General features: G+C 44.0%; 1 protein-coding gene across 5 annotated transcripts in view; it reads left to right on the top strand.

The window, feature by feature from the left end:
- The first annotated feature begins 21,705 nt into the window (after window positions 1-21,705).
- Window positions 21,706-25,119, top strand: part of Dip2b (disco interacting protein 2 homolog B) — a 186,819-nt gene continuing 183,405 nt past the window's right edge. For all 5 annotated transcript variants that reach the window (XM_041642505.1, XM_041642503.1, XM_041642501.1 and 2 more), the window contains exon 1: window positions 21,706-21,935. In XM_041642505.1, coding sequence (XP_041498439.1) covers window positions 21,836-21,935 — 100 coding nt within the window. In that variant the 5' untranslated portion in view covers window positions 21,706-21,835. The remainder of the gene's footprint in view (window positions 21,936-25,119) is intronic.

Raw genomic sequence — 25,119 nt, 5'->3', positions numbered from 1 at the left:
ATTCTCTCTGTGTGTATGCCTGCAGGCCAGAAGAGGGCACCAGATGGTTGTGAGCCACCATGTGGTTGCTGGGAATTGAACTCAGGATCTTTAGAAAAGCAGGCAATGCTCTTAACCTCTGAGCCATCTCTCCAGCCCTCTCCAGTTCTTCTTGACTTACTTCTCCACACTTGCCATAGCCCAGGTGCATGTGCACACACATGCATGAATGCGCACACACAAGAAATATCACTGATGGAGGAAGGTCATTGGTTAAATAAAAAGAAACTGCTTGGCCCTCATTGGTTAGAAGATAGGTGGGAGGAGTAAACAGAACAGAACGCTGGGAGGAAGAGGAAGTGAGCTCAGACTCCACAGCTCTCCTCTCGGGAGCAGACACCTCAGAAGAGACGCCATGCTCCCGGCTCCTGGGCAGACACACGCGATGAAGCTCCAACCCAGGATGGACATAGGCTAGAATCTTCCCGGTAAGCGCACCTAGGGGCGCTACACAGATGATTAGAAATGGGCTAAATTAATATGTGAGAATTAGCCTAGAAGAGGCTAGATAGAAATGGGCCAAGCAGTGATTAAATGAATACAGTTTGTGTGTTGTTAATTTGGGCATAAGCTAGCCAGGCAGCCAGGGTGCTGGGGATGCAGCCCCACTGCCCTTATTACTACATATCACTAAATTTGAAAAGAATCAGTATTTTCCTCCCCATCGTATCGTCCCTGTTATTGCAGTAGTCTAGAGAAATGATACCAAGTTCATTGCTAAATCTTCCTAACTGCCCCCACTCCCCGGAACAGACACATGAGCCTTCATAATTGTCTCAGAGCACAGAAGGACGGAAAGGTCACTCAGCTGATTTTCAGAGGTAAGTAGGATCTCTCTATCAAAAGAGACCAAGGAAACTGAGACAATGATGGCTCACTGCAAATAGACCTTTAAAATACTAAATAAAATATTAGTAAGTGAAATTCACTGTTGTAGCGCCTGCTCTACAGGATGGTATGTGAACCGGAAACCAAGCTGGAGACTTAAAAACACATGCACACAGACAGACAGAGACTCGGGGACACAGGTCATCCATGATCCAAGAATGCCGAGTTTATTGTGCTCCAGGGAAGCTGATATAGGGATCCTTAACTGATAGCCACACCCTAGCTCTTGGGATCTTTCAGCTGCAGACTCACCAGAACCAGCTCCCCTACCATCAGGGTCTCGTGCTCAGAGCAGCTGCAGACTCACCAGAACCAACTCCCCTACCATCAGGGTCTCGTGCTCAGAGCAGCTGCAGACATAGGTAAAACAAGTTGTTTTGCTCAGTTCACTCCAGCAGGCAAAGAAAGTCAAGGGGCCAGGGATCTGCAGCCCCCAACCCACTTTTGAAATTTTTAAGGCCTTGCTGGGCGATGGTGGCATACACTCAGAAGGCAGAGGCAGGCTGATCTCTGAGTTCAAGGCCAGCCTGGTCTACAGAGTGATTCCAGGACAACCAGGGCTACACAGAAACCTTGCCTCACAAAATAAAAAAGAAAGAAGGAAGGAAGGAAGGAAGAAAGGAAAGGAAAGAAAGAAAGAAAGAAAGAAAAAAAGAAAGAAAGGCTCTTAACTTTTAACCTATTAGGATTTATCTCAGAATAAAAGGAAAAATAATATAATACTTGGTACCAAAAGGCCACATGCGAAATTCAACAAAAGCAAACTCAACAAAAAACTCTTAAACTAGAGCATAAAGAAATGTTATAGTTTGTAGGCCCATATTTCTGTATGGTGTAGCAGCCAGGCATAAAAGCCAAAGGCCCGGTCTGAGCTGATCAAGTAGCTCAGCAGACAAGCTGTCTCTGCCTAACAATAGCAAGGATGTACTTGTTAGAAATGTAGATCTCCTGAGGAGAGGTGTTGAAACTGGTCAGGATGTTTGGTGCTTCCTTCCTTTGTAATTTTGAGGAAGTCTTAGAGATGCTAATTCATGGCCTACATGACAACTAGCTTACAGGTAGATGCGGACATGACTAAAAAGCCCATTCACCTGGTTACCTAGAATACAAGTCTAATGTGTTTTCCCGCTCAGTTTATGTGATGATAAGGTGTTTGGGTAATAAATGAGAGGATCTTCAAGGGAGATCTCGCCCTTGAAGGATGACCATGTAAGCTGCATCTGATTATTCCTCGCTACTCTGTTCCAGTCCAGTTAGGGAATCTGTGTTGGACTCACGCGGGCTTCAACAATAGTTGTTTCAAGAATAGCATAACTGAGAACTCATAACCTAGAACATCTTCAGTAGTTCAGAAGAAAGCCTCCCACCACCCGTCAACCATCTAGCCAACTTGATGAGGCCCTGTCTGGGAACCTAGAAGGAGGCTAGGGTAGAGCACAGAGGCAGTGGCAGAGCACTTACCCAGGATGGGAGAAGCCCGGGTTCAACCCAATACTGAAATAAAGTGAAATGAAATAAAAACGGGCAAAGTCAGAGGACTTAATAGCAACGTACAAAATGACTTACTGGCTATGGAGCGCTGACGCTCCCCTGTGAGCCCAGAGCAGCCCAGCTGCACAGTGCTTACGAGGCCAGCATGGACGTCCTGAGGCTGGGGATGAAGCTCAGTGGACAGAGTGTTTTCCTGCCTCTCATGGAACTCCAGGTTTGAGCCCAGCACAGAATAAACCATGCAGGCAGATCTCTGAGTTCAAGGCCAGCCTGGTCTACGAAGCTAGTTCCAGGACAGCCAGGGCTACACAGAGAAACCCTGCCTTGGGGGGAGGGGAGAAGTGCAATCTCGCCCAAATTCACACATGAACTCACAGCAACACATACATGTGCCTTTCCACGACCACATACAAAGATAACTATTGTTTACTTATTTTAGTCCTGCTGGGAACTAAATCTAGGATTTGTGTGTGAAAGATGTGTGCTCTGCCATGAAACTATATTCCCAATCCCAAAAGCAATTAAAAAAAAATCCCACTTATAAGAACAGTAATCTCAGCCGGGCGATGGTGGCGCACGCCTTTAATCCCAGCACTCGGGAGGCAGAGGTAGGCGGATCTCTGTGAGTTCGAGACCAGCCTGGTCTAGAGAGCTAGTTCCAGGACAGGCTCCAAAGCCACAGAGAAACCCTGTCTCGGCAAAAAAAAAAAAAAAAAGAACAGTAATCTCATTAAAATATTTAAAAATAACTAAAAATACTAAGTATGCCAGTTATGATAGTGTACACTTTTAATGCCAGCACTCAAGAGCAGAGGCAAAGGCAGAGGTGAGTTTGAGGCCAGCCTGGTCTATATAGTGAGTTCCAGGATAGCCAGAGCTACATAGTGAGACCCTACCTCAAAACACAAAAATAAATAATACCTAATGACCCAAGCAAGTCTGATGCCAGAACTATCCTAAATCTCACAACACTCTGAACCCCAGCAAAGCTCTTCTCTGACCTCAGGTTTTATCATCAACAATTGGGTTTTTAGGATTGGAGAAATGGTTCAGGGGCAGCTTGCAGACAGATACAGTGCAGCCTACTTCTTGATCAGCAGTAAACAGGAAGTGGACTGAGTGACACACTGAGTAAAACTTAAGCAAAAGAGACCTCAAAGCCCGCCCCTATAGTGACACACTTCCTCTAACAAGGCCACAGCTACTTCAACAAGGCCACACCTTCTAATGTGCCACTCCCTTTGGGATGATGGAGGCCAATTACATTCAAACTACCACATTCCACTCCCTATTTCCATAAACTTGTAGCAATATCATAATGCAAAATATATTTAGTCCAACTTCAAAAGTCCCATAGTCTATCATAGTCTCAACAATGTTTATAAACTCAAAGTCTCTTCTGAGATTCATGCCATGCCCTCTAAATTCAGAATCAAAAAGCAGATCACATACTTCCAATATATAATGGCACAGGATATACATTACTGTTTGGGTGGAGCTCTGTCTGGGCTCCCCCGATCCAACTCCAAACCCTGCCAATCATTAGCCCATGAAACAGGGGCTTCTTCCCCAGAGATGCCCGGAACCACACCTACAGCCTTTTTTTTTTTTTTTTTTTTTGGTTTTTCAAGACCAGGTTTCTCTTTGCTTTTGGAGCCTGTCCTGGAACTAGCTCTTGTAGACCAGGCTGACCTCGAACTCATGGAGATCTGCCTGCCTCTGCCTCCTAAGTGCTGGGATTAAAGGAGTGCGCCACCACCGCCAGGCCCTCCAGGCTATTTAATGCCTGGTCCTCCAACTTGCCACGTGGTTCTCTTTAATGGCTTTCTCCTCCCCTCCCCAGACCACCTGGGAGTTGCTTTGCTTATTAAATCTGAATTTTTAGTTCTTAATTCGACTTAGTTTGATTGGCTGCATCAGCAGAGAGACTTAATATTGGGCGCACTTTCATTTGGTGCATTTTCCAGGAAGGAGTTGATCTCCCCCTCCCCCCGTTGGTCCTCTTCCATGTGGGTGGGAAGGCACTCTTTTCTGAACCCATCCTCTGCAGGGCTACATCAGCTTCTGGACTGGTAAATTGCCTATCCCAAGAGGTCCTCAGAGGCCTGGGACCTCTCCCGATTTTGGGGTGATCCCACCAAAGATGCAGCAACACTAGGACCACCGACCAAGAACAAAGGCTGCCTTTGTTCTGTGGGGACTCTTCCTCAGAAGACATCCTGTTTAAGGCACACCCCACACACCCTTTTCTTGACCCAAAGTTTACAGTTGTGGATGCAGTACTTTAGGCTTTGGGTCCCAACACAGACTTGTTAGATGGACAGTTGCAGTTCTAAGCCACACCCCCATCTCCTTTGGAGTGTGTTTTGCAAAATCTTTTTAAATTGGGGCTACCTGACACCATATGTCCTGTAGTAATAGGAGCGGTGGGGCTGCGTCCCCAGCACCCCGGCCACCTGGCTAGCTTATGCCCCGAAATAACAACAGACAAACTATTCTTTTAAACACTGCTTGGCAGCCGGGCGATGGTGGCGCACGCCTTTAATCCCAGCACTCGGGAGGCAGAGGCAGGCGGATCTCTGTGAGTTCGAGACCAGCCTGGTCTACAAGAGCTAGTTCCAGGACAGGCTCCAAAACCACAGAGAAACCCTGTCTCGAAAAACCAAAAAAAAAAAAAAAAACCAAAAAAAAAAAAACACTGCTTGGCCCATTAACTCTAGCCCTTACAGGCTAATTCTCACATCCTGATCAACCCATCTCTAATAATCTGAGTAGCATCAGTCTTACCGGGAAAGATTCAGCATGTCTGACCTGGCGGCTTGTTTCATTGCATCTGCCTGGGAGAGGGGAGCATGGCCTCTCTGAGCTCACTTCCTTTTCCTCCCAGCATTCTGTTCTGTTTACTCCACCCACCTATGTTCTAACCAATAAAATGGGCCAAGGCAGTTTCTTTATTTTTTAACCAATGACCTTCCTCTATCAATGTCCTGAATGCCTGATGCATTCATGTGCACTAAGGCCTGGCCACAATATGTACTTGATGTTAAAGATGGCTGCCAGAGGAAACTTTTGAATTTTCCATCCTCTGTAAACAGAAGTTTCTGTCTTGCCTGGTTCTGCAGCCATTCAGTTCCAAAGAAACACACAGAGGCTTATATTAATTATAAACTGATTGGCATATTAACTAGTAATTAAAACTTAAACTAACCCATTATTCTTGTCTATGTTAGTCACATGGCTTGGTACCTTTTATCAGTAAAGCATTCTCACCTTGCTTCCTCTGCATCTGGCTGGTGACTGCAGACTGAGCCTTTCCTCTTCCTAGAATTCTCCTACTATGGTTACCCTGCCTATACTTCCTTCCTGGCTACTGACCAATCAGCATTTTATTAAACTGATACAAGTGACAAATCTTTACAGAGTACAAGAGCATCTTCCCACAGCAATCCTCCTTGAAAATTATTGCCAATGTGGGGACAAGTGGACAGAACTGCCATATGCCCACAGTTTCTGGGCCTTCTTCTATACATTGGCCTAATCCCCCTGAATCCTCACTGGTCTCTTCTCACAGCTGGTCCTGCCAAGACTCTTGCCTTCTTCTGCCCTCTCTGAGAAACAGCTGCAGTTGATGGAACTGTTCAAGTCCATGCTCTTTTTTTCTTTTTTCTTTTTTTGAGACAAGGTTTCTCTGTAGCTTTGGAGCTTGTCCTAGAACTCCCTCTGATAGACCAGGCTGGCCTTGAACTCACAGAGATCCCCCTGCCTTTGCCTCCCTAGTTCTGGAATTAAAGGCGAGTGCAACCACTGCCCGGCTCCATGCTCCTTTCTCCCTTTAGGACCCCTCATAGATAGAAAAGTGGTTGGGTTCCTTCTCTGCTAATCCTTCTGTTGATATCAAGGAGTTCCATTACCTGTCCCAAACCAACGATCTAACATGGCATGATCTCAATATCATCCAGGCCTCCACTCTCCCTCCCGAGGAATGAGGTCAAGTTCAGGCAGCAGCAAGACAGTGTGCTGGGGCTGGAGAGATGGCTCAGAGGTTAAGAGCATTGCCTGCTCTTCCAAAGGTCCTGAGTTCAATTCCCAGCAACCACATGGTGGCTCACAACCATCTGTAATGGGGTCTGGTGCCGTCTTCTGGCCTGCAGGCATACATACAGGCAGAATATTGTATACATAATAAATTAAAAAAAAGGCAGTGTGCTGACCAGACCAGCCTAGTGCATAATATGCTTCTTGTGAGTGACAGGGTGGTGCCAGCTATAGAACCATAGTGGAGTTATCAGTCAGGTCATGATGACTGGCAGAGGTGGGATCTCATGGTACACTGCTCCTGTCAGGGTATAGAGATGTCTTGGAAAAAGTTGCTAATTTTGATAAACTCCAAAACATTACACAGTGAGCCAATGAAAATCCAGCCATTTTTCTCAGTAGGTTACAAGAGACCATGGTTCAATATATCCACCTTGACCCAGCTTCTCCAGGGGGATCCACTGTCCTGGTCATCCATTTCATTTCTCAGTCAGCACCAGACGTTAGAAAGAAATTTTAAAAGTCTGAAGAGGGTCATGAAACCCCCATACAGAAATTGGCTCAGGACCTTTTCCACCTTTATCCCTGGTCCTAGCACTCTCCTCCAATACGTAGATGACCTCCTTCTCTGCAGTCCCTCCCTGCCTCTGTCCTAATGGGCCATCTCTTCACTTCTTAACTTACTTGGCTCCCCGGGATATTGAGTTTCACCTGCTAAGGTTCAGCTATGTTCTCCCACTCTGGTGTATCTGGGTGTTTAACTCAGTCCAGGGTCTAAGACCCTCCCCACCTGTAGCAGGAGAGGTGCTTGTTTGTCCGGGCCACCCCACTAGCTTAGCTCCAAAATAAGCACACAGAAAACTATTAATTAAACCACTGCTTGGTCCATTAGCTCTAGTTAATTCTTACATCTTAATTTAACCCATTTCTATTACATCTGGTTAATTCTTACATCTTAATTTAACCCATTTCTATTAATCTGTGTATTGCCAGGTGACAGTGGCTTACTGGGTAAAATTCCCAGCATCTGACTCTGGCAGATCTATGGCATGGCATCTCTCTGACTCTGCCTCCTTTCTCCCAGCATGCCATTTAGTTTTCCTCACCTACCTATGTTCTGCCCTATCAACAGGCTCAAAGTAGTTTCTTTATTAACCAATGAAAGCAACACAAATACAGAAGGACCTCCTACACCACTCACCCCTGACAGGGTCCAGGCCCTGCGAGATTTACAGCCCTTGACCACAGCAGCTCAGATTCTCTCATTTTTGGCCTGATGGGATCTTCCACCACTGAATCCCTAACTTTGTCATTACAGACAAGCCTCTATACCAGGAAGCCAGAGAGACCCCCAGAGGGCTTCTTACCTACCTGACCACCATTGTTCGTCACTTCTCACTACTACAAAATTCCTTTCTTAACAGCCTCTGCGCCGGGCGGTGGTGGCGCACGCCTTTAATCCCAGCACCCAGGAAGCAGAGGCAGGCGGATCTCTGTGAGTTCGAGACCAGCCTGGTCTACAAGAGCTAGTTCCAAGACAGGCTCCAAAACCACAGAGAAACCCTGACTCGAAAAACCAAAAAAAAAAAAAAAAAAGAAGGGCAGATCTTAACAGCCTCTGCCCTTGCTCTTCCAGACCCCATAGGACTTTATCACCTTTATACAGATGAAAGGTTGGGAGTGGCCACTGGGGTTCTAGTTCAAATGTTTGGACTTTAGAATCAGGCTGTCGCTTTTTTTTTTTTAAATATTTATTTATTATGTATACAATCTTCTGTCTGTGTGTATGCTTGAAGGCCAGAAGAGGGCACCAGATCTCATTACAGATGGTTGTGAGCCACCATGTGGTTGCTGGGAATTGAACTCAGGACCTTTGGAAAAGCAGGCGATGCTCTTAACTGCTGAGCCATCTCTCCAGCCCAGGCTGTCGCTTTTTTGTCCAAACAACTAAACTCCACTGTCTGTGAATGACAGCTATGCTTGAGAGCCTGGGCCACAGCAGCTAAACTCACCAGGGAGGCACTCAAGATCACCCTGTTCCAGCCAATCACAGTATATCCCACCCACCACCTCTCAGACCTTCTGAGCCACTCTTCTCTCTCTTTCCTTGGGCCTTCACAAGTCCAAGTCTCTCATTTACTGTTTCTAGAAAACCCTAGAATTACCTTGAACCCCAGCCCTGTCCTGAACCCCACAACCCTCCTTTCTGTTCCTTCTTTCTCTGGTTCCTCCTCTCATTCTTGCCCAGAGACTGTAAAAGTCTTATGCTCACTCAGTCTGGTCTCCTAGACCCCCAAGTGTGCTTCTTTGTTGGTGGAAATTCTATAATAGACAGATCAGGAAATCTCCAGGCGGGGTATGCAGTGGTCACTTCCACTAAAACAGTCCAAGTGACCTGTCTGCCAATAGGGATCTCTTTCACAAAAGCCTGAATTAGTTACCCTGACTAGAGTGCTCCACACAGCCAAGAGACAATGGGCTAGCATTTATACTAACTCTAAACTCATTTTAATAGCCCAGATTCATTCTGTCCTTTGGAAGGAAAGAGGCTTCCTCAATACCAAGGGCACTCCCATAGTTAATTGACCCTGTATAGCCAAGCTCTTGGAGGCCCTCCAGTTCCCTGCAGAAGTAGCCATAGCCCACTGCCAGGGACACCAATCCTCCAAGGACTTAGTGGCCTTAGGCAATGCCAAGGCTGACTGAGTAGCCTGGGGACTGACCTCCAGCTCCATTGGATTAATGGAACATATTTTGTTTTTGACACCCTCCTATCAACCCTGCTATCAACCTGAGAAGGATGAACTACTAAAAAGGGGTCACACAGACAAAGGATGGATGTTTTATTTAAATAACCACCTCTTCCTCCCTCAGGATCAGGCACTCTCCATTATTTCAGACATCCACCAAACCTTGTATATGAGGCCCCAAAGCTTTGTTCCATTTCTTAGAGCCCCTCTTTGACCACACCCTTGTTTTACAGGCTCACTCCTGCCAGACATGTGCTAAGGGGGCCCTATAGACACAGCAGCCCCTGCACCATCTTTGAGATCAACCAACCTGGCCAGATTTCACCCACATGCCCACTCATAAGAGAGCACTGTTAACACCCTTACCTCCTAACTCTTGTCAACACTTTTACAAGATAGATAGAAGCATTTCCCACCTCCAAGAAGACAGCAGCTGTAGTGGCTCGGGTTCTCCTGGACCACATCATCTCTGGGTTTGGCGTGCCACAGACAATAAAAACAGACAACAGGATAACCTTTACTTTCAAGTTCACAGAGCTTGTGTTAGAAGCTCTCAACATTTCCTGGAAGCTCCATATCCCCTGCCATCCACAATCCTCGAGTAGATGTAGTTGGGGAATAAAATGTAACCATCTGAAAAGAGCTGTAAATGTGTGGCTATATAGGGGAGATGTATGTATGTACAGAGAGATATGTAACTAACTATAGGGGAAAGATGCATGTATGTACAGAGAGATATGTAACTCTAGGAGAGAGATGCATGTATGTACAGAGAGATATGTAACTCTAGGAGAGAGATGCATGTATGTACAGAGAGATATGTAACTCTAGGAGAGAGATGCATGTATGTACAGAGAGATATGTAACTCTAGGAGAGAGATGCATGTATGTACAGAGAGATATGTAACTCTAGGAGAGATGTATGTGTGTACAGAGAGATATGTAACTCTAGGAGAGAGATGCATGTATGTACAGAGAGATATGTAACTCTATGTAAAGTCCCTGCTGAGTCTTTCTTAGGTTGAGTTTTTAATCATAAAAACCATGTTTTGGGTTAGCATATTTCAGTTAACAAGAATAGTTAGCCAGAAGTGGACATTAACCAGAGAAGGCCTCTATAAGTTGGTGCTTGCTGCTGTCTTTTGATGTAGCCATATGCTCAGCCAGTCCACCAAACTGAAGGTGTGCTCTGTGGCCTTGGAATGTGGTTAAGATCTGTACTGCCTAGAGAGCAGCTCTTTAGTCCTAGAGGGCTGGAGAGAAGGGTCCAGTTTCTGAATCTGGGTTGTTGTCTTGATCTTGTTGTGAGGCCTTCTAATGTTAATCCCATGGACATGAGGAGAAAGACCTCTGACCCAAATCATGGCCATATTAATTAAAGCCATCTGTATATCCCTACAGGTGGAGTTCAAGAGATCAGCATTGAGCGTGGGCAAAATAAGGGTTTTTATACTTCAGGAGTAAGGGCTTTCCAAATGGGGGATTGGTCAGGCAAATAAACAGGGTTACAAAAGTAGAACATAAACATAACAAGTTAGTCATAACAATTCTTTGAAACAAAGGCATGGTTGGAAGGTGGCCATAACAAGGCAGTCATAACAAGGTAGTCGTAGCAAAGTGATCATAACAAGGTGGTCATGACAACCTTCTCAAGCAAAAACATGGTTGCAAGGTGATCATGACAAGGTGGTCATAACAACAAGTGGTTATAACAGAGTAATTATGGTGATTTAAAAGAAAATGGCCCCATAGGGAGTAGCACTGTTGGGAAGTATATACTTGTTGGAATAGATGTAGCCTTGTTGGAGGAAGTGTGTCACTGTGGGGATAGGCTTTGAGGTCTTTTATGTCCAAGATATGCCCAGTGTGGCACACAGTTCACTTCCTGTTGCCTTCAGATCAAGATGTAGAACTCTCAGCTCTTTTTCCAACACCATGTCTGGCTGCATGACACTATGCTCTGTATATTGATGATAATGGACTAAACCTTTGAAACTGTAAACCAGCCCCTTTATAAGAGTTGCCATGATCATGGTGTCTCTTCACTGTAATAGAAACCCTAACTAAGACGGTCGTTATAACAAGGTATGGTTGCAACGTGATCATAACCACATCCTAAAGCAGAGGCACAGCTGTTGTTTCCTGGAACATGCAGTTCAGAACCATTTGTAGCTAAGGCTACAGGTTGCCCATAGCCCAATCCTTGAGAAATGAATATTTAATCATAATCAGGAATGAACCAAGTTTGTCTTTACTGTAATATAGCTTTCAAACCCAATATGGAGGCAGGCTGGTTCATTAATATTCCCTGTAGCTGGAATTATTGGTGGTTGTGAGCCATCATGTGAATGCTAGTAATCGAACCCAAGTCCTCTGCAAGAGCAACAAGGGCTATTAATCATTGAGCCACCTGTTTAGGCCCCTTATTTATTTATTTATTTATTTATTTATTTTGAGACAGGGTTTCTCTGTGGTTTTGGAGCCTGTCCTGGAACTAGCTCTTGTAGACCAGGCTGGTCTCGAACTCACAGAGATCCGCCTGCCTCTGCCTCCCGAGTGCTGGGATTAAAGGCGTGCGCCACCACCGCCCTGCCTTTATTTATTTATTTTTGATACAAAGTTTTTCCCTGTAGTTCCACTGATCTGGAATTTGCTGTGTAGCCCTGGCTGGCCTTTATCTTCTAGTCCTCCCGTCCTAGCCCTCTATATGTTGGGATTTCATGCATATACCATCCTCCATACCTGCAAAGCTACGTATCTACGTGTCTATCCATGAAATACAAGGTCTGACTATTAGCCACACCTACTGACAATAATCTTGAGAGAGCAGAACTCTCTGATCTAAATCTAGGTGGGACCTTTGCTTGAGGTAGAAGCACAATAACCTTGAAGAAGTAGAGATAAGTTCCAATTCTCTGACCTTTTGTCAAAGTGGAAATAGGCTCACATTTTTGGGCCTCTACACTCTGTAGGCTAGAGAGATGGCTCAATGGTTAAGAGCATTGGCTACTCTTCCAGAGGTTCTGAATTCAGTTCCCAGCAACCACATGGTAGTATACAACAATCCATACTGAGATCTGGTGCCCTCTTCTGGCCTGCAGATATACATGCAGGCAGAACACTGTATACATAATAAATAAATAAGTCTTAAAAAAAAAGTTCCTCTAGGAAAGAGCTCCTGTGTTCCAGCCAGCATATACTGCCACCCTCTGTATGAGATACCTTACTGCTGCAGTGACCACTGGAATCTTAGCCCCACCTGCACCTAGAGGAGCAATCACTGGAACCAAAGCCCTGCCTACACCTGGAGGAGTGATCACTGGGGCTGGGGCCCCTTCTGCACTTTGAAGAGCCATCACCTGAGACTTGGCCCACCTGCACCTGGAGAAGTGATCACTGGAGGTTCTGCTCTGCCTGTACCTGAAGAAACATTCAATGGAGCTACAGTCCCCAACTACACCAATTGTAGGAAGAGGAACCCCCTGAAACACAGACTCCACCTATACCCATTGGAGAAAGAGATGGGTAGACGGCAAGGTAAGAATACACTAAACATAAAGAGCGATACATGGAAAGATGGAAAATACACAGAGAGTCTGGATTATGTTTATTATTGTATGTTCTTTGAATTTTCTGACTGTGGATGAACTAAGTACAGAGAGATATTACATTGTACGGGCTGCTAAGCTAAACCAGCATATATATTTTACAGGTATCTTGACTTCAAAATTTGGGTCTAAGGATATGTTGCTTTGGAAAAGAAGTTCTACTATTGTTTCCACAGAGGATGAGAATCTGTGGATTCCTTCCAAACTAATGTGGTTTTATTAAACAAGACCCCCTGAAACAATAGCCCAGATGGTCCAACATCCATGACAACTCCAGGAGTGCTGGCTGAGATAAACCTTCCACACAGGATGCCCCATGACAGATCTAATTAGCAGCATCTCCAATCAGCAGGAAGTAGTCTAGACAACAACACCCAAATTCCCTAAATGATTGTTTATAAATGTTTGTTTACATTTAAAGGGTGATATACTATAGACATGAATACTTTACATTGATATGGATCTTGATCTCTTGATACAAATTTTAGGTCAATTTTGTAATATGTTTATTTCTGCTCTTGATTAGGATATTGTGTTTGTGCAGCTCATTTAAAAATGTAATGTATAATGAAGAAATACAGGTTAATAGATAATCATCTATAATAGTCAAGCTTGTAGTCATGTTAGTTAGGTTTTCTAGATATATAAACATATATTTCAGTTAGATAATCTTCAAAACTTCCCAAGACCTACAGAATATGGCTTGTAAAATGTTTTAAAAACTTAAGACTTTTCATGACAATGAGACACATTTGCTCCTGGCAGCACCAATCTACTTCAAGAGGATGATGGGCATTGAAGAAGTTTCTTATGGACTTTGTTAGCCATTTGGGCAAGAAACTGCTCTTGCCTGGACTGCTTGATGTTATGCTGTATGAACTGGATATGCAGGACCCACAGAAAAATGACTGCTGAACTTGCCTAAAGATGAGACTGTCCTTCAGGGTTCTTACTTCATAAAAGAGTCAGTCAGTCTGCAGGACACAGAAGAAAGCAACTGATAAACTCTGTCAATACAAGCCATAAGAGATCTTCAAATTTCCTGCTTCATGGAAAAGTCTGCTGGATGCTATGGGCCTCAACGCTGAAGGTGGGTGGCCCAGTGTTTCAGAAGAACTTGGGTGACTGCCCAGGCAGTGAGATGTATCTGTCAATGCTAGAGTTTTGAAAGTTGCTTACAATGTACTTCCTGTTTACTTAGATAATATTATATCCTTCTGGGGTCTTTGATGGAGTTAAAGAATAGATAGTTAGGGGCTGGAGAGATGGCTCAAAGGTTAAGAGCACTGGCTGCTCTTCCAGAGGTCCTGAGTTTAATTCCCAGCAACCACATGGTAGCTTACAACCATCTGTACTGAGATCTGGCGTCCTCCTCTGGCGTGCAGGCTTACATTGAGGCAGAATGTTGTACACATAATAAATAAATCTTTTAAAAAAGAATAGATAGTTATAATTATAGTTTACCTTAGTTATGACAAAATATAAAGTAGATATAAATACTGTAACTCTAATTCTTGCTTGACATCTGTTTTGTTATATGTAGTTTTACTATGTTAAAGTTAAAACCTTACTTTTTATTTAAACAAAAAATGGGAAATAGTGTAGGCAGTCCTTTTGTGTATGTGTTGCTTTTATTGGTTAATGAATAAAGCTGTTTCGGCCAGTGGTTTAGCAGAATAGAGAAATTCCACGCAGAGATAGAGGAAAAAGTAGGCGGAGTCAGTGAGAAGTCACGTAGCCACTGCAGGAGACAGACATATCTCCACTGGAGCCCATCAGAAAACTTTTTTTTTTTTGTCTAGAATTCCTTTCCAAGCTCTATCAGGTTTCATGTGGATTTAGCTAGCCCCAAGTTGGTTGTCAATCTGCAGACAGAGGCTGTTCATTTGTCCCCAGCCACTCAGACTCAAAATAATCACACAGAAACTATATTATTTGCAATACTGTTTGGCCAATAGCTTAAGTGTATTTTTAGCTAGCTCTTATATCCTAAACCAACCTATCTTAATTAATCTGGGCATCACCATGAGGTTGTGGCTTACCGGCAATGTTTCAGCAAGCTCCAATGGAGGCATCTATCTTCTGTAAGCAACTACTCACTGACTCCACCTGCTTTTTCCTCTATCTCTGCTTGGAATTCCCACCTTACTCTATTCTGCTAAGCCACTGGCTGAAATAGCTTTATTTATTAACCAATAAAAGCAACACATATACAGAAGGAGACTTCCTACACCACAATATGGCACCACCAAAAACTAGAAGTTCTTTTTTTTTTAAAGATTTATTTATTTATTTATTAAGCATACAATGTACTGCAGGCAAGGAAGGCACCAGGTCTCATTACAGATGGTTGTGAGCCACCATGTGGTTGCTGGGAATTGAACTTGGGACCTCTGGAAGAGCAGCAAGTGCTCTTACCCTCTGAGCCATCTCTCTAGCCCCCAAACTAGAAGTTCTTTAACAGCAAGACCTGAACATCCCAATGCAGATGAAACAAAAGAAAATGGCCTTAAAATAACTTTATGAAGATGATTGAGGCACTTCAAGGGAAAAAAAATCCCTTAATAAAGTGGAGGAAAAGACAAACAACAAATTGGAAAAATCAACAAATCCCTTAAGAAGAAAACAAAAAAACCCAAAAAACAAACAAAAACAGAACAAAACAACAACAACAACAACAAAAAACCCCAACCAAACAGATAAGGAAAATGGTTCAAGATTTGAAAACTGGAAAAGAGGCAATGAAAAAAAACCCAAGAAACAAGGAATTCTGGAAATGGAAATTTTGGGTAAATGTTCAGGAGCCACAAATGTAAGCATAAACAACAGAATGCAAGAGATGGATGAGAGAATATCAGGTGTTGAGGATATGACAGAGAATATTCATCGGTCAAAGAAAATGTTCAAGCCAACAAACTCTTAACATAAAATATCCAGGAAATCTGGGACACTGTGAAATGACCAAGCTAAGAATAATAGGGATAAAAGAAGGAGAAGTACCACTCAAAGGCACAGAAAATATATTCAACAAAATCATAGAAAAAAACTTTCCCAATCCAAAAGACATTCCTATGAAGATACAAGAAGCTTACAGAACACCAAATAAACTGGACCAGAAAAATGTTCTATTGCCACATGATAATCAAAACACTAAACATACAGAATAAAGAAAGAATATTATGAGCTGCAAAGGAAAAAACCAAGATCTATCAGAATTATACCCGACTTCTCAATGGATACAATGAAAGCCAGAAGGTACTGGACAGATGTGCTGCAGATACTAAGAGACCATGGATGCCAGTCCAGATTACTATTCCCAGCAAAGCTTCAACAGACAAAACAAGATATTCCATGACAAAACCAGATTTAAACAATGCCTATTCACAAACCCAGGCCTACAGAAAGTACTAGAAGAAAACCTTCAACCCAAGAAAGTCAGCTATATTCACAAAAACACAGGCAATTTATGAACTCACAACAGCAAATTCCAAAGAAGAGAAACACACACACAATGCTGTTGCCAGAAGTTTCTGTCCAGCAGCCATTCATCCCAAAGAAATACACAGAGGTCTACATTAATTATAATAAACTTGTTGGCCTATTAGCTCAGGCTTCATATTAACTAATTCTTACATCTTAAATTAGCCTATTTTTCTTGTCTATGTTAGCCACATGGCTTGGTACTTTTATCAGTGATGCATTCTCATCTTGTTTCCTCTGTGTCTGGGTGATGACTACAGTCTGATCCTTTTCTCTTCCTAGAATTCTCCTGTTTTATTGCCCTGCCTGGTCATTCTGCTTATACTTCCTGCCTGGCTACTGGCCAATCAGCATTTTATTAAAATAATACAAGTGACAGAATACAAGACCATTGTCCCATAGCACAATGCCACCACCAACAACATAAACAAAAATAACAGGAAGTAGCAATCATGGGTCATTAACATCCCTTAATATAATAGGACTCAATTTGCTTATAAAGACAGAGGCTAACATACTGAATACGAAAGTAGAATCCATCCTTCTGCTGCACACCTAAACTACAAAGACAGACATTACCTCAAAGTAAAGGATTGGGAAAAGATTTTCCAATCAAATGGACCAAGAAAGAACTTGGTGTAGCTATCCTAATATCTAGCAAAATAAACTTCAAACTAAAGTCAATCAAGAGAGATGAAGAAGGACACTTCATACTCAGCACAGGAAAAATCCATCAAAAGGAAAAACATTACTAAAGCTTAAATCATACAGTAAGCCCCACACACTAAAAGTGAAAAACTTCAGCACCCCACTCTCACCACTGGACAGTCTACCAGACAGAAACTTAACAAAAAAGAAGGGAACTGTGCTCCAATGTCTGATCCTACTGCATGTACTGGCTTTGTGGGAGCCTAGGCAGTTTGGATGCTCAACTTACTAGACCTGGATGGAGGTGGGGGGTTCCTTGGACTTCCCACAGGACAGGGAACCCTGATTGCTTTTCGGGCTGAGGGGGGGGACTTAATTAGGGGAGGGGGAGGGAAATGGGAGGCGGTGGCTGGGAAGAGACAGAAATCTTTAATAAATAAATAAATTAAAAAAAAAGAAGGGAACTAAGAGATGTCACAAATCTACAGAACATTCTACCCAAAACACAAAAGAATATACTTTCTTCTCAGAACACATCTAAACACCTTCTCTAAAACTGACCACATACTCAGTAACAGAGCAAACCTCAACAGATACAAAAATATTGAAATTACCCTATGTACCTTATCAGGTCACCACGACTTAAAGTCAGAAATCCTACAAACACATAGAAACTGAACAATACTCAACTGAATCACTACTGTGTCAAGGAAGAAATAAAGAAAGAAATTAAAGACGTCCTAAAATTCAGTGAAAATGACCACACAACATACCCAAACTTATGGGACGCCAGTGTTGATGAAAGTTCATAGTACTAAATACCTGTATAAAGAAGCTGGAAAAATCTCACACTAGAGAATTAACAGAACACCTGAAAGTTCTAGAACAAAACAAAATTGATAGACCTTTATCCAAATTAACAAAATCAGAAATGTCCTTTATCATGAAGGCAATATACAGTAAGCCAACAGTCAACATTGAACTAAATGGAGATAAAGTGATTACACTAAAATCAGGAACAAGACAAGGTTGTCCGATTCAATATGGTACTTGAAGTTCTAGTTAGAGCAATAAAACAACAAAAGAAGATCAAGGGGATACAAATTAAAAAAATCAAACTTTCATTATTTGCTGATGATATGAGAGTATATATAAGTGACCCCCAAAATTCTACCAGGTAACTCTTTCAGCTGATAAACAGCTTCAGTAATGTGGCAGAGTACAAGATTAACTAAAAAAAAATCAGTAATGATTCTATATATATATACAGATGATAAATGGGCTGAAAAAGAAATCAGAGAAACTTCACCCTTCACAATAGCCACAAATAACATAAAATATCTTGTTTTTTATGTTTTTTTTGTTTTATTATTTTAAGTGGAAGACCTGTATGACAAGAACCTTAAACTTTTAAAGAAAGAAATTGTAGAAGACATCAGAAAATGGAAAGATCTTTCATGCTCTTTGATAGGTAGGATCGACATAATAAAAATCATCAAATTTGGCAATCTTACCAAAAGCAATATACAGATTCAATGCAATAACCATCAAAATCCCAGAAAAATTCTTCACAGACCTCAAAAGAACAGTACTCAACGTCATACGAAAAAAAAAACCAAGGCCGGGCGGTGGTGGCGCATGCCTTTAATCCCAGCACTCGGGAGGCAGAGGCAGGTGGATCTCTGTGAGTTCGAGACCAGCCTGGTCTACAAGAGCTAGTTCCAGGACAGGCTCCAAAACCACAGAGAAACCCTGTCTCAAAAAAACAAACAAAAAAAAAAAAAAAAAAAAGAAAAGAAAAGAAAAGAAAAAAATTCCAGGATAGGCAAAAAAACCTTGTACAATAAAGAAACTTCTAGAGGCACCACAATTCCTGACTTCAAACTCTACCACACAGCTACAGTACTGAAAACAGCCTGGTATTGGTATAAAAACAGACAGGCAGACCAATCAAAGACCCGGATACCTATAAACACCTGATTTTTGACAAAGAAGCTAAAAATATAAAATGGAAAAAGAGAACATCGTTAACAAATGGTGCTGGCATAACTGGATATCAACATATTGAAGAGTGCAAATAGATCCATATCTATCTCAATGCTCAAAGCTCAAGTCCAAATGGATCAAAGACCTCAACATAAATCTAGCCACACTGAACCCTGTAGCAGAAAAAGTGGGAAATACACTTAAACACATTGGCACAGGAAACCACTTTCTAAATATAATACCAGTAGCACAGACACTGAGAGCAGCAATTAATAAATAGGGCCTCCTGAAACTGAGAAGCTTCTGTTGAGCAAAGGACTTGCTCAGTGAGACAAAACGATAGCCTACAGAAAGGGAAAAGGTCTTCACCAACCCCACATCTGACAGAGGTCTGATCTCCAAAATATATAAAGAACTCAAGAAACTAGATATCGGAGGGATGGCTCAGTGGTTAAGAGCACAGATTGTTCATTCAGAGGTCTTGAGTTCAATTCCCAGCAACTACATGGTGGCTCTGTAGTGAGATCTGGTGCCCTCTTCTGGCCTGCAGGGATACAGAACACTAACCCTAACCCATAAACAAACTAATAAACATATGAATAAATACATCTTTAAAAAAGAAACTAGACAACAAAATTCCAAATAATCCAATTACAAAATGGGTACAGATCTAATATAAGAATTTCATGGCTGAAAGACACGTAGGGAAATGATCTACATCCTTAGCGGAAATGCAAGTCAAAACAACTCTGAGATGCTATCTTACCCCTATTAAAAACACTGATGTCAGCTAATGCTGGAGAGGATGTGGAGTAGGGGAACACTCCTGCATTGCTGGTGGGAGTGCAAACTGATACAGCCACTGTGGAAATCAGTATGGCGATTTCTCAGAAAATTAGGAATCAGTCAACCTTAAGACCCAGCAATACCATTTTTGGGCATATACCCAAAGGAGGCACACTCATACCACAAGGGCATGTACTCAACTATGTTCATAGCAGCATTATTCGTAATAACTAGAACCTGGAAACAACCTAGATGCCTCTCGACTGAAGAATGGATAAGGAGAATGTGGCACATTTACACAATGGAGTATTACTCAGCAGTAAAAAAAAAATGGCATCTTGAAATTTGCAGGACAAAACTAGAAAAAAAAAACCATCATGAGTGAGGTAACCCAGATCCAGAAAGACAAATATAGTATGTACTCACTCGTAAGTGGATATCAGACATAAAGCAAAGGTTAACCAGCCTTTCCACAACCCCAGAGAAACTAGAACTCTGTTCCAGAAACAGAAGCTGATGCCGAGACCCACCACTAACCACTGGGCAGAGCTCCCGGAGGACAATTGAAGGAGTGATAATATGAACAAAGGGGCGAAGACCATGATGGGGAAACCCACAGATCCAGCTGACCTGAGCTTCTGGGAGCTCACTGAGTCTGCAGTGACAACCGGACAACCTGCACAGGACTGAACTAGGCCCCCTGAGTGCAGGTCACCCTGGTGTGGTGTGGGCAGTGTGTGGAGCCACTGGCAGTGGGACCAGGATCTAATCCAAATGCATGAACTGATTTTGTGGAGCCCGTTCTCTATGGAGAGATACCTTACTCAGCCTAAGTCGTGGGTGGGGATGGTGGGGGTGGGGAAGGCCTTGATCCTGCCTCAAGAAGATGATGGGACAGACTGAGTTGATTTCCCAGGGGAGGCTTTACCCCCTCTGAGGAGTGGATGAGGGGTGGGGTGGGGGGAAGAAGGGGGAACAAGAAGAAAAGAGGGATGGGGAACTGGGATTGGTATGTAATAAATAAATAAATAATAATAAAAAAATGAAAAGTTATTTTGGCGGGTGGTGGTGCTGGCATGCTTTGAGACCCAGCACTCACTGGGAGGTAGAAGCCAGTGGATCTCTGAGTTCGAGGTCAGCCTTGTCTACAAAATGAGTTCTAGGACACGGAGAAGCTGGGTCTCGAAAAACTAAACCAACCAACCAAAGAAGCAAATAAATAGAATTTTGTTTGTATGCGAATGTGGGGGTGTCTGCAGAGGTCACAGAAGGCTTCAGGTCCTGTAGCACGGGTGCTGAGAACTGGGCTTCAGTCCTTACCAAAAGCAGTTAGCGGTTTTAAGAACAGAACCATGCCTTCACTCCCCCTCCACTGCTAACTAAGGTTTTTTGTTTTTATTTTTTATAATTCTTTATGAATCAAGACAAGATGTAGCACATTCTACTGTAATCCTTTTTTCTTGTGTTTTGAGACAGGTCTCAGGTAACCCAGGCTGGCTCCCACTGAGGAAAGAAAATGACCTTGAATTCCAGATCCTCCGGTTTCCACCTTTGGAGTGCTGGGATTACATGCACGAGACACTTAGCTTTCTCCTGTCTTAAAGCTTGTAACTGAAAAAGAAAAAAAAGGGGGGAGGGTTTGCCAGGTGGAATTCAGTAACTGGTGGACATGGCATGGCCTGTTGCAGGCCCTCTTAGAGAGGTGGCCATTAGGCAAAGTGGGGGAAAGGACAGGACAGAGGCATGCTCTAAGGGATGAAAGGGGCTGGAAGAAGTAGGGCAAAAGCCTCGGAGGAAATTCCTTGCTTTAGAGTTTGGAACGTAAGTGTTGTGTGTCTCCTGGCCGAGCCGAGACGACTCCATTCTGCGCTCCCGAAGCCAGGCGGCAGAGGGCGCCGTAGCCACGCTCGTCCTGCGCCTCCGGGGCGGGGCGTCCTCGGGGCGGGGGCGGGGCCGCGCGCTCACGTGACCCCAGCTCATGGCGGCGGCGGCGGCGGCAGCTGCGGCAGCGCCGGCGGCTCTCAGCGGCTGGAGCCGGATCCTGTAACCGGGGTGTGGGCCCGCGTCAGTCCGTCCCTCCTTCGGCCCCCTCTCGTCTTCCGGAGTGTGGCTGGCGGAGCCGCGATGGCGGAGCGAGGCCTGGAGCCGTCGCCGGCCGCGGTGGCCGCGCTGCCCCCCGAGGTGCGGGCGCAGCTGGCTGAGCTGGAGCTGGAGCTGTCGGAGGGTAGGCGCGCGGCGGCCCGGGCGGGCGGGCGGGCGGGAGGGCGGGCGGGCGGCGGCCTGCGGGGAGGTTGGGCCGGGTGCTCGCCGCTCCCCACCCGCGAAGCGTGGCTGCGCTTTCATTGTTGTCCCTGGGGGCCCCAGCAGGACTTGGAGACTGGTCAGCTCGAGACAAAGCTGCGCCCTCCGGCTGACACCTTGCCCCTCTGCCCTGCCTTTCTCCTGAAGGGCCGCACGCCTGCACCCATCTCCTGCCTTTGGAAAGAGACCCAGGGCAACGCCGCAGCTCCATCTCTTCCTGCTTCTCTAACAATGCGAGGTGCCTCACCAGTGACAGGCGTGAGAAAGGAGCGGGGAGCCATTGAGGGTCCGAGGTTAGAGGCAGTGGCGTTAACCCAGAGAGACACCCGATGCTGCTGCTTTTAGACGGCTTCTCTCATGGGGGACAGCGGGGCTTTTTCTTGGCACCTGTATTCAGGCTGGGTTTCCGCATCTGATCATCTTTTGGAGTCTTTGAAGAGGTGGCTACCGGTTACGTGCAAATCCTGGCCAGCACCCTCTTTCTTTTGACAATGGATTAGTACAGGGAGGGTTGGGTTTATTTAGATAATTTCAAACATGGACTATATCTAGACACTGTTACTAGAAAAGTCACTTGGACAACAATGAGAAGCGCAATGCCGGCTGTGGGCATGTGATCAGGGAATGCGCCTTTGCCACCAGCTCTCTGTAAAGTTCCTGTTTTTATCGCAGGCGGCCTCTGAACAAAAGCAGCATTTTCTCCGCGCTGGGTGTCAGTACTTTGCTGATGTCTCCAGAGTTACATATTGTTGAATTCCTTGCCAAAGGCCTTCACCATTATTTTTCAAGTGCATTAGAAACTGTTGATGGGGTAGGGGGGAAAGAATGTGACCAAGTTCCCAGGAGAGTTCCAGTTCTCACTTTTGTTAACTTACCATGGCTTTTTAAAGGGCTTTTCCCCTTAAAAGTCACTTACAGTGAAAAACCAGGATGAATTTGAGTGTTACAAATCTTAAGCAATTGAAGGAAATAATTAATTTTAATAACACTTTAAGGCTTTCCCAATGTATAGGGTGGTGTGTTTTCACCTGCATGTAATTACCAACATATTATTTTTCAATTAATCAGTTGGGATGTGCTTAGGAAGATAGGAATCCTTTGGGCTGGTTGCCCGGTGATACCTTTGGTCAAAATACTCACCAGGTAAAAAAAAAAATCAGTTGAAGTAGTTTCTTAAAATATGTTTCCCTTAAGATTTTCCTTTGCCTTGTCATCCTTGTGTGAAAGTGTTGTCATTAAGTCTGATTAACTCCATTCAAATCTTTTTAAACAGTTACTATTATTTTTTTTTAAATAACAAATCAGCTGTGGCTTTCCTTAGCCAGAAAGGGAGGTTTGGCTGGATGTTTGCGTGAGAGGGAGATTAAAAATAGGTTCTGATTGCTTTCATCGGGAAAGGGAAGTCCCGGGCGCTCCTCTGGATGTGATCTGCTCTGCGTGACTGTTTACAACTCAGGGTGTTTCTAGACATCTGTGGAGAGAGCTGTTCTGAGGACCTATTTCGAGGATCTGCCGCTGATTAGCTCACCCTGCTCTCGGAGAAAGGTGTGAAAGTCTTAGAAACTGGAGACAGCAGCCTTTAGACATCTGAAGGTCAAGTGAATGGGTTATTTTCCCAGGCAGAATGTTTTGATTGGCACATGGCTTAGTTTAAATTTATTTCTTAAGGGTTTGTACTGCATTAGCCTGCATTTTAGTCTTCGTGCTCCAGAAGGAGATAACAGTTGAGAAACCTTGAGCCTGCAATGTCAGCGGATTGGCCATCTGTCTGTCTTGCTTCAAGTACACAGATGGTTGGTGCTATTTGGAGTTCAAGTGAAGTTAAAATAAGCCAGGGGTCCCCAAATCTTTGGTGGTGTTTGTGACATCAGCAAGGGTCCTCAAATCTGTGGTGGTGTTTGTGACATCAGCAGTATATTTTGACCTAGCCTTTTCAAAAAAATTTTTTTCTCTGTAATTACTGTTCTGACAAAAAAACTTTGCTTTTTTTTTTTTTTTCTTTTAAAGACCTCTGTGTTTGTCACGACTTGCTGACATTGGCAGATTTGGTCTTTCCTTGTTTTTTTTTTTTTTCTTAGTTTCAGGCTGTAGTTGGTCCTAAAGGTAGGAGAATCTGAGCAAACTACTGGCAGAGAATTTTCTTTGTGCGTGTATCAGTGTGTGTCCGTGTGTGTTGTGCTGCAGGCTTTGATCACACATCGGGTGAGATGTAGGTCGGTGCCTCCTTTGGGCTGTTTGCCGCAGAGCCTGTGCAGAGCCGTGTGATGGGTCAGCTTCTCCAGCCGCTCACCAGGGACCGCTTCTGCACTAACAGCCTGGGACTGTCTGGAGAACCATTTAGAAACTGAATTTATAAGTGAGCTTGATAGATGAGTTGGATATGGCTCTTAGCATAGTTCCTATTTCTATCTTTTCTCGGGATCTGCTTGTGTCCTCCCTTGACAGTAAGCTCTGTTGGACTTCACCCCTTTGGTGGAATGGGCTTGATGAGCATTGTCTGTTTAAATCTGACCTAGTGTCTGTTGTGTGATGCTTTTCCTATGCACTGTCATCTGAACATCACTAACCTTCTCGATGGGGTAGAACAGGTATATTTACCCCCTCCTTGGTTTAACAGCAGGGAAAATTTGGACTCAGAAAGGTTAAAGGATTTTGTTTAACACTGCCCATTGAGTGGGCACCATTATCTCAAGCCGTGATATTATTATGGAATCTGGACGATTGCAGTATCTGAGTTGTGATTGCTCAGATTTCCCCCTAGGAAACACTGCATTCAGTGTTTATGCCACAGTTCTGCATAGCCTTGTCGGTTCTTAGATTCACGGTGTCTGCCTGCTGCTCAGCTGCCTTCCCTGTGCGGAGGATACAGAGGTGAACAGGATGCTGTGCCAGCCTGCTAGGGGACATCTCTAAAAAAGTCAACAAAACGTCACACAAGACCATGATAGAGCCATGCGCAGGGGCTGCCTTCTAAGAAAGAGGAAGCTTTCCCGTTGTGAAAAGCATCAGAGAGCTGTAAGTACAAGTTGTGTAGTTGGTAGCAAAGGCTGTGATTTGGCAGGCGCACAGCACTGGGTGTTAGGCCAGCGCTGGTGGTGCAGGCTGGA

This window comes from Microtus oregoni, unplaced genomic scaffold (genome assembly GCF_018167655.1).
Source record: "Microtus oregoni isolate MIOR12 unplaced genomic scaffold, Mior012 000077F_ref0000221, whole genome shotgun sequence".
Taxonomy (NCBI): domain Eukaryota; kingdom Metazoa; phylum Chordata; class Mammalia; order Rodentia; family Cricetidae; genus Microtus; species Microtus oregoni.
Note: the sequence above shows the minus strand (reverse complement) of the source record. Positions and strands in the feature narration are given on the sequence as shown.